This window comes from Ursus maritimus, unplaced genomic scaffold, assembly GCF_017311325.1.
Source record: "Ursus maritimus isolate PB19 unplaced genomic scaffold, ASM1731132v1 scaffold_10, whole genome shotgun sequence".
NCBI lineage: Eukaryota > Metazoa > Chordata > Mammalia > Carnivora > Ursidae > Ursus > Ursus maritimus.
In genome coordinates, this window is record NW_024423344.1 from 29,440,603 (window position 1) to 29,450,488 (window position 9,886).

At 42.7% G+C, this 9,886-nt stretch overlaps 1 protein-coding gene across 1 annotated transcript; it reads left to right on the top strand.

Annotated features, from left to right (window-relative positions):
* Positions 1 to 466: 466 nt before the first annotated feature.
* LOC103677553 (kelch repeat and BTB domain-containing protein 6) lies at positions 467 to 6,508 on the top strand. Its single transcript, XM_040623258.1, has one exon. It carries the CDS (start codon positions 2,140 to 2,142, stop codon positions 4,246 to 4,248), a length of 2,109 nt encoding a protein of 702 aa, XP_040479192.1. The 5' UTR covers positions 467 to 2,139; the 3' UTR covers positions 4,249 to 6,508.
* Positions 6,509 to 9,886: the final 3,378 nt, after the last annotated feature.

Below are 9,886 nucleotides of genomic sequence, written 5' to 3' on the forward strand. Positions count from 1 at the left end.
TTACATTAAGAGGTTAATGGAAATACTTTTGCACTGCTTCCTGAACATGAAATATTGACTCTGTGAGACCACCAAAGCATCTATTTATATTCCTGATTTACATAATTTGACAGAATCCATATATACTGCTCTGAGATTGAAATTTAACTGCCCTGCAGATACTACTGAATGTTTAAAATACTATCCTATGCTTCAGAATTTTTCCAGAGGCAAGTTTAAAATCGGTAAGGTCAAAAATTCAAAACACGGACAACACCAAATGCTAGGAAGAATGTGGAACAACAGGAATGTGCATTAACTGCTGATGGGAATGCAGAAACCGTATAGCCACCACTTTGGAAAATGTTTTGGCAATTCGTTACAAAGCTAAACATGTAGGACCCAGCAACCGCTCTCCTTGGTATTTACCGAAATGAGTTGAAAACTTATGTCCACACAAAAACCAGCACAAGAGTGTTTATAGCAGCTTTATTCACAATTGCAAAAATTCAAAGCAAACAGAATGTCATAGAGTAAATGATGGATAAGTAAATTGTGGTAAATCCATACAGTGGAGTATTATTCAATGATAAAAGAAATGGGCTTTTAATGACAAAAAGACATGGAGGAAACGGAAATGAATATTGCTAAGTGAAAGAAGGTATTCTAAAAGGCTACACATTGTGCGATTCCACCTATACGACATCCTGGAAAAGCTAAAACTACCTAGACAGCAAGAAAATCAGTGGTTTCTGGGGGTTGGTGGGCAGGGAGGAGGCATAAATAGATTGAACACAGGATTTTTAGAGCAGTGAAATATTCTGTATGTTATTGTAATGGTGGATACATGACATTATACCTTTTTCACTACCCATAGAGCTATACAACACAAAGAGTGAAATCTAATATAAACGATCCACCTTCATTCATAATAACGTACCAGTGTAAGTTCATCACTTGTAGCAAACACAAACACTAATGCGAGGTATTAATAATAGGAGAAACTATAAGGAGATGGAGTATATGGAGGCTCCCTATAAAATTCTGCTCAATTTTAGAGCACCTAAAACTGATCTTGAAAATAAAATCAATTATTAACAAATAAAGAAAAGAGACAACAACAAAAAACAGATTTAAATAGAAAAAACTGGTGGTTACCAGGGGAGGGGGGGGATGAATGAAAAAGGTAAAGGGGATTAAGAATACACTTAATGAACACGAGGCAATGTATAGAATTATTGAATCATTATATTGTACATCTGAAACTAATATTTGAAAAGAGCAAAAAATATATATATATATTACGAAAAGGCGGAGGCGAGGAAGGGGTGGAATCTCTGCAGAAACCTGCAGGGCTTTGAATTTTTTCCTACAGGCTCATAATCTCAAGAGTGGGTGCTTGATTTTCCATAAATGGTAGAAAAATAGCTAAAATTCATCTAACCTTTACATTATAGATACTGCGTACGTACTTTATTATTCTAATCCGCAAATATTTATTCAGAGCATCCTATTTAACCTACGCAATTCATGTCGTCGTCACACAGCGCTATGACATATTCTTGTTATTCACATTCTTGAAAACCATTCTGAGAGCGAAGCCAAACAGTCGATAAATACAGAACAGACGACTAATCTGGATTCCAAATCCAAAGTTCTAAACCATAAATCCGAACGAAAGAAAATTAGCGATTTCTAATTCCGTCAGCTGAAACAATGAACGGCCGATAAATCTCGCGATATTATCGAAACTACTATTCCCAACATGCATAGCGGCTTCTGTCCATCCGCCTATCCCCTTGAGTCTGGAGGGCCCCGGCATGCCTTGAGGCGCGAAAGGCAGCCTGGGAGCCGTAGTTCTCTCGGACGCCTACCGGTATTGCCAGCGCGGCAGTGGCGGCTCTCTCGGTTCCGTCCAGCGGGTTCTGTAAGGCGAGCTGAGGCGAGAAAGGGCGCGGAACTGGAAGAGGGTGAGTCAGGCACTGGCTACGTGATAAAGGGAGGCGGCACTGCGGCATTGGGCTGAATTAGGTAAATGGACCCGTGCTGCAGTCTCTCCGGAGACACCGCGATCTAGCGCCAGCGAGAAGAGGGCGAGGAGGAGCCAGAGCCCGGTCCTTGCACCCATTCTCGCCCTCGTACCCCGCCGCCATCTCCACCATGCAGTCCCGGGAAGAAGCTCCGCGCTCTCGCCGCTTGGCCAGTCCCCGCGGCGGCAAGCGGCCCAAGAGGATCCACAAGCCTACCGTTTCGGCTTTTTTCACGGGCCCGGAGGAGCTGAAGGACACGGCTCATTCTGCAGCCCTCCTGGCACAGCTGAAGTCCTTCTACGACGCGCGGCTGTTATGTGATGTGACCATCGAGGTGGTGACGCCTGGCAGTGGGCCGGGCACTGGCCGCCTCTTCCCCTGCAACCGTAACGTGCTGGCTGCCGCGTGTCCCTACTTCAAGAGCATGTTCACCGGTGGCATGTACGAGAGCCACCAGGCGAATGTGACCATGCATGATGTGGATGCTGAGTCCTTTGAGGTGCTGGTCGACTACTGCTACACCGGTCGAGTGTCCTTGAGTGAAGCCAACGTGGAACGCCTTTACGCAGCGTCTGACATGTTACAGCTCGAGTACGTGCGAGAAGCCTGTGCCTCCTTCCTAGCCCGCCGCCTTGACCTGGCCAACTGCACTGCCATCTTCAAGTTTGCCGACGCTTTCGGCCATCGCAAGCTGCGATCGCAGGCCCAGTCCTTTATAGCCCACAATTTCAAGCAGCTCAGCCAGATGGGTTCGATTCGGGAAGAGACTTTGGCAGATCTGACTCTCGCCCAGTTGCTGTCCATCCTGCGCCTGGATAGTCTAAACATAGAGCTGGAGCAGACCGTGTGTCATGTGGCAGTGCAGTGGTTGGAGGCGGCTCCCAAGGAGCGGGGTCCCAGCGCTGCGGAAGTCTTCAAGTGTGTCCGCTGGACGCACTTCACTGATGAAAACAAGGATTACCTGGAAGGGCTGCTGACCAACACCATTGTGAAGAAGTACTGTCTGGACCTTATTGAAGGGGCCCTGCAGATGCGCTATGGTGACAAGTTGTGCAAGTCTCTGGTGCCAAAGCCAGAAACCAGCAGCGGCAGCGGCAGCAGTGGCGGTGGCGGCGGCTGCAGCAGCGGCAACGGCAGCGGAGGCAGTGGCAGCGGGGGCAGCAGCAGCAGCGGCGGGAGCAGCAGCTCCTCGGTTGTACCCACAGCAGAAAATCCACCCCAGAGGCTGGGCGTGTGTGCTAAGAAGATGGTGATCTTCTTTGGACATCCCAGAGATCCCTTTCTGTGCTGTGACCCGTACACCGGCGATATCTACAAAGTGCCGTCGCCTCTGACCTGCCTTGCTCACACTAGGACTGTCACCACTTTGGCTGTCTGTGTGTCTCCGGACCATGACATCTACCTGGCCGCTCAGCCCAGGAAGGACCTGTGGGTGTATAAGCCAGCCCAGAATAGCTGGCAGCAGCTCGCCGACCGCCTGCTGTGTCGGGAGGGCATGGATGTGGCCTACCTCAACGGCTACATCTACATCTTGGGCGGGCGAGACCCGATCACCGGCGTTAAACTGAAGGAAGTGGAATGCTACAGTGTCCAGAGAAACCAGTGGGCGCTGGTGGCTCCGCTACCCCATTCCTTCATATCCTTCGACCTAATGGTGATCCAGAACTATCTTTATGCTCTCAACAGTAAGCGCATGTTCTGCTATGACCCTAGCCACAATATGTGGCTCAAGTGTGTTTCTCTCAAGCGCAATGACTTTCAGGAAGCCTGTGTCTTCAATGATGAGATCTACTGCATCTGCGACATCCCCGTCATGAAGGTCTACAATCCAGTCAGAGGAGAATGGAGGCAGATTAATAATATTCCCTTGGTGTCGGAGACCAACAACTACCGCATTATCAACCACGGCCAAAAACTGTTGCTGATCACGTCGCGCACCCCGCAGTGGAAGAAGAACCGGGTGACCGTGTATGAATATGACACTAGGGGAGACCAGTGGATTAACATAGGTACCACCTTAGGCCTCTTCCAGTTTGATTCTAACTTCTTTTGCCTCTCAGCTCGCGTTTATCCTTCCTGCCTTGAACCTGGTCACAGTTTCCTCACTGAGGAAGAAGATGTGCCGAGTGAATCTAGCACTGAATGGGATTTAGGTGGATTCAGTGAGCTGGACTCTGAGTCAGGAAGTTCAAGTTCTTTATCTGATGATGATTTGTGGGTTCAGGTAGCACCTCAGTGAAATGCACAGGATCAGCAGAATTTGTTGTAGATAGGTTGAAACACTAAGGTGTTTTCACTGCTTTGGAAAGTGTCTTAAAGAGATACCCTTTCTCTTTGCTGGAAAAAAACAAACACAAACAGGTTGATTAATTTCAGGTTTGGTTTAGAAAGGGTATTTGAAATACTAACATAATTAATGTTAGGGAATTTATACACTCAAAGAAATCAACCTATTTAATAATTTACTGTTCTAAAAGTCCAGTATTGATTTGATTGTTGGGTATGTTTATGTTTGATTATACTAATTTAGTCTTCTGTTATAAAATCTTATGTTCTGTTTCGTGCCACAAGTACTGTGACTTGAATTTTGATTTTTAAAATAGTAAACTGATTGGATAGGAATTACCAGGTAGGGTTTTGAAAGTCTCTTTTTCCTTCAGAACAGGGTAGTAGGTTTCCAAAACTTTAAACGAGTGGGTTATTACAAAATGTGTTCTAATTTAAATATAGTTTGCCAGGTTTTAGTTTAGTCACCTCCCCTTTTGTGAAGAAAAAAAAAATGCATATGTTTAATGTGACTGGTGATTTCATTTGTAATGATGTTCAAAATGGCCGTAAGCTCACTAAACGTAAAAACAAACAAAAACAGGATTCTACTGTTTAAAAAAGAAATTTCAGTTTTAAATTTGTAATGTAAAATGTGTATTTGCAAACAGTGACCAGTTTTCCATCTGTTCTAGTAGTGTCACCAGTCATCGAAAAACCTTGGGGAAAAAAACAAACTAAACTAACTTGCTTTGTAGGTTCACATTTTTGATCTATACTTGATATATGCTTCACAGAATCAGAGGAATCATCCTCTTTTTCACTGGACACGATTGTGTAAATTTGTATCCATTGTCTTAAAAAGTTTATGTGATTCTTAAAATACTTTGGCTGTACAGTTTTGGTGTTCATCTTAGATTCGTCAGCAAAATGTGATTATTCTTTGCTGTTTAATGAGATAATATTCGTTTTGAAAATATGTGTAAGCTAAGAACAGTATTTTATTGAGATCAGTAGATATTGTGTCTATCAACTATAAAATCAAGTGCCAGCAAAGAACTTTAAAACTTTAAGTTGTGTATAGAACTGTTTTGTGTAGCATTGAAATATTGTCAGTTTTGTAAGTCACTAAATGTTATTATCAGCTTAAAGGTATTTTTGTATTAAAAGTTTACAGTTAAATAACATAAGTGAATGATGGCATTTGGGGCCAGTAGTGAAAGTATATTTCGTCTAAACTATTTCCCTAAACAGTGGTATACATGGTTATTTTATTAGGGTATTTGTATTCTGTGTTTCTCTGTGAACCATGCTCCAGTCTTTGTTTCTGTCACACTATGTAAGGGAGAGTTCAGAAACAGACGACATCGTACAAAACTGACATTGCTAAATACAAGTGCTTACCTCTTGAGGGTTTACTAGCTATGGTTGTCACGCTACGTACCCGTGAAAAATGACCAGATGCTTATGGTGTAGACGTTTTTTCTATACCCAGTTAGAATTTTCTTCCTGAATCTTCATTCAGTAACATGCTAATTCCTCTTCTATGTTTATGCTCTAGTGGTAGAATGCTAACATTTCTTACACCTTGGCTGAGTACAGAGGATTGTGTTCTCAGGTGGGAACTGAATTTTTTAATGAAATATAGGATGAAAATGGAGAGAGGGAGACACAAAAGGTTAAAAAAAAAAAAAGTTGTCTCAGCCATTTTGATTGGCCATCTGAAGATACTACAAAACATTCCTCTTTAACATTTTTAGTGAACTAAGATGCTTGTCCTAACAGTATGTGTTCCTTCAAAAGGGCAGACATGCTTTTAGCTGTTTAGGCTACATTTTGTTCTGTTTAACAGCAGGGTTGTTACAAGCACTGTACTTAACACAAAGCTGTGTCTCAGTAGTGTATTTGGCCAATTTTTTCTTCACCAGTAACTTCTTGTGGATAGCTTTTTGTTTTGTAAGGTTGAAATAGGACAGTACTGATCTGTACCAGATTGCCTATCTGCAGAATTAAGGTATGCAAATGACTGATAAATGACAAATCCTCTAATTTGTCATTCTCAACCTTTGAGTTAGGTAAAAGCTAAGTAGCAGTAATAGCTTGGTTTACAAAGAAGTTTTCTTGGGAAGAATTTTGGTTTCGTGATATATTTGTGAATTAGAGAATCGATGTTAATCATTATTTTATAGATAAGTGATTTGTATGTGATTAGTTGCAAATAAAACTGGTATTAGAACCTAAACCTCCTGGCTTTTTAATTCGGTGTTTCTGCTAAATGTATAAAACCCTTACTCGTGCAGTGAGTGACACAACTAGCAGTGTTGAAATCCGTTCTTAACAGGAAAGCACCTTTGTCTCAGTTTTCCAATTAATCAGCACATCTTTTAGCGAATGCTCAATATAACACTCTTTGCAAGACTACTCTTTGTAAGATTTAGAATGACCTTAATTATCTTTCGTATCTGTTCCTGTAGTCTGAAAAGCGTAACCCAGATTTTTGCAAGTTCTTCTAAGTTCAAATGATGAGTGTCGTTAGGGCTTCCAGAAGGATAAACTAGAAATTAATTTCACAACTGGCTTATCTATATTAAAGAAAGAAATTAAATTCTAATAGCTCTTTTCATTGCTTTTAGTTGAGCAGAGATTTTAAAAGTTTTTTGTACCTGATATTTTAAGAATCTGGGGAAAGCTTTTGATCCTTTTTTTTTTTTTTTTCCAGATTTTATTTATTTATTTTTTAGAGCACAAGGTGGGGAGGGGCAAAAAGAGAGGGAGAAGCAGGCAGACTTGCCATGAGCAGGGAGCCTGACATAGGGCTCGATCCTGGGATTATGATCTGGGCCGAAGGCAGATGCTTAAATGACTGAGCCACCCAGGCACCACACCCCCTTTGGTCCATTCTTAGAAAAAGGCAAATTTGTTGTAATTTTATAATGTCAAGGATGATATGACACTTCTGCTCATCAGACCTAAGGTAGGAGTACATGTGACAGTGTCTCCTTCCCATATCTGCTTAGAAACTTCAAGACCCTTTTTATCACTCTAACTTTAAAAGGATATTCATTATAACAAATATGATAAAGCAGGGAAGTATTAGGAAGCAAAACCACTTATAGAAAATGTGACCATCAGTAGAAAGGTAAGAGAATGTTATTTTTAAAACCAACAAGAGCCATTCAATATGATTTGAATGCAACTGATTTTTAAAATTATAATAAAAAATAAGATAGTATCCACAGAAGCTGCGTGGCTCCGAGTACCATGGGGGCAATAGGTTTTGTGCAAAACAGGAAGGACCTCCTCCTTGACTCTGAGCCATTTGTCACCCAGATCTGTTTCATCAAACTTCCATTCCTTACATGTGTAACCTTGCGGGTTCTGCATGGTCCATGCAAGGCCCAGAGTAAGGAATGGATATTGTTCTAAAAACATTCCATCTATATGGGAGACTGATTTTTCTCCTCAAACAGCCTAGTCTGGGGAGTCACCTAACGGAGTCAGCCTGTTACACTCTCACCTCCAAAGTTAAAATTGCTGCTTAGAAACACCGTATCTCAAGCAAATATTATCTGGGGGCAAACTATTTAATTCTAGGGAAATGAGCTAAACAGGACCTAATGTAAATGTCAGGCAAATGATTTCTTCCAAACAGAGCTGTGCCTTAAAGAAAGTGAAGAACCAGGACTCTAAATTGTAAGTAATATTACCTTAACTTAGATCTTAAGAAAATCAAGTAGATTGGAGGGCGGGGGGGGGGGGGGGGGCGGAGCTATTGTAACAGAAAAATCCAGCAGTGGAACTTCCTTCAGGCACAGCCTGATCTAGAGTCCGTGTCTTCAGAAGACCTCAGAGCTCACGTTTTCTCTCACTTTGTGTATTGGCTGGAACACAGGTCTGGTTGTAAGTAATAGAGACCTAGTAGTCATTTAAACAAGGAGTTTCTTGTATTAAAGTCCAACCTGTTACGTCGCCCCTCATCTAGAAAGTCCCCTAAGACCCAGGTTTTTCTGTGTTCCCCTTCTGCTATGCTTAGGGTGTTGTCCTGGTCCACACGGCCCAAACTGGCTCAGACCTGTGTCTATGTTCCAGGCATCAAGAAGAGAGGGAGGGCAAGGGAGGGCATGAGCCTTCCCTGTGAGAGAGGTGGTACTGCAGTTGTAGGCACATCACGCTGGCCAGGTCTTAACCACGTAGCCACAGCTGACTTCAAGAGTGCCTGGAACGGGTAGTTTTTATTCTAGGACAACATGTATCAGGTTAAAATTCAGGGGTTCCTTCTTATAGAATGGGGGAGAAAGGCTATTAGGTTAACTAGCAATCTCTACCACACCATCTGTCAGGCCAGATGTTATCACATGGCCGCCAAAGTGGCAACACCACCCCGGGGTGTGACTGCAACCCACATAACATGGGCTGGGCCTTCCACCCCAGAAAGCCTTGGGGGAGCTCCCCGGGCTCTTGCTGCTGCTCTATGCAGAAAAGGCAAGGAAAGGCACTTCATGGTGTTCTGATTAAAGATAGCTTCATAGCCTAAATGTTTACTGGAACCCCAGACCAGGAGCCAAAGTCTAGTCTTGGCATTGTATCATGGAATGTTTCCACTTCTGAAAAGAAAGAAAAGAGCATTGACAAATGGCTCTGTATAATCAATGGCAGTATTAATTATCTTAAACAGCAAATGTTACTTCTGTTAAAAAAAGCTATCAATTACACAGTAATGATGAAAACTGGAAGTTTCTTAAGAGCAGGCTCAGCTATTTAGCAACATTCTAGCATCTTCTGTGCCTCGATCATCTCTGCAGTGCTGTGTGAATGTAAATCTACTCGTCTCCCCCTCTGTTGAAGCCCAGACTGTTCGGCTCAATAGTCTATTCAAAACTTCATTTCTTGCTGGATTCTTGTCCTGACTTCCAGTTCATCATAGTTTATTCAGCGAACACACAGAGGGTCACTCTCTGTGTTTGTGCAAACTTCAGAAACAGCTGCCAGACGACGTTGCGAATAATCGCTTCTGTCAAGTTTGGGATATAGCTTTTATCATTATCATTATCCTTACAAATACCCACATTTTATTTTAAAAACACAAACCACCCTTCTTTCTATATAGAGCCCTAACCGCTACCAGCAAGCGAAGAGTAACCTGCCAGTTCGTAGTTGTGTTTCTAGCCCTACGTTCATCAAGATTGTAAGACTCCATTTTCTGTTTCATTCCTCAATCTCCTCTGAGCCCAGAGACACGATCAGTGCTCTGCGCTGTGACCGGGTCCCTCTGCAGTTCCTGCACTGGTCACCTCTCGCTGAGGATCACAGCCCCGTCACTTTCTTTCCTGCAAGACCTTCTCGCGTGTGGGAATTATCCAGTTTATTGATTTGTTTACTCTCTCTTATCTGCCTCCTGCACTAGCATGTGAACCCCATCATGGAGGGACCCCGTCTGGCTTTCCCTCAGCTCCTGACATAGCCAGGCACAGCATCAGCATTCAAGGAATATTTGTTGAACAAAGAAATAAATGAATTTGGTGCTTGTTTGCATTTATAGGAGAAACACTTGCATTTAGAAATCTCATCTTTTTTTGTCAATTTTCCAGCTTTGAGGGAGAGCTATTATTAAA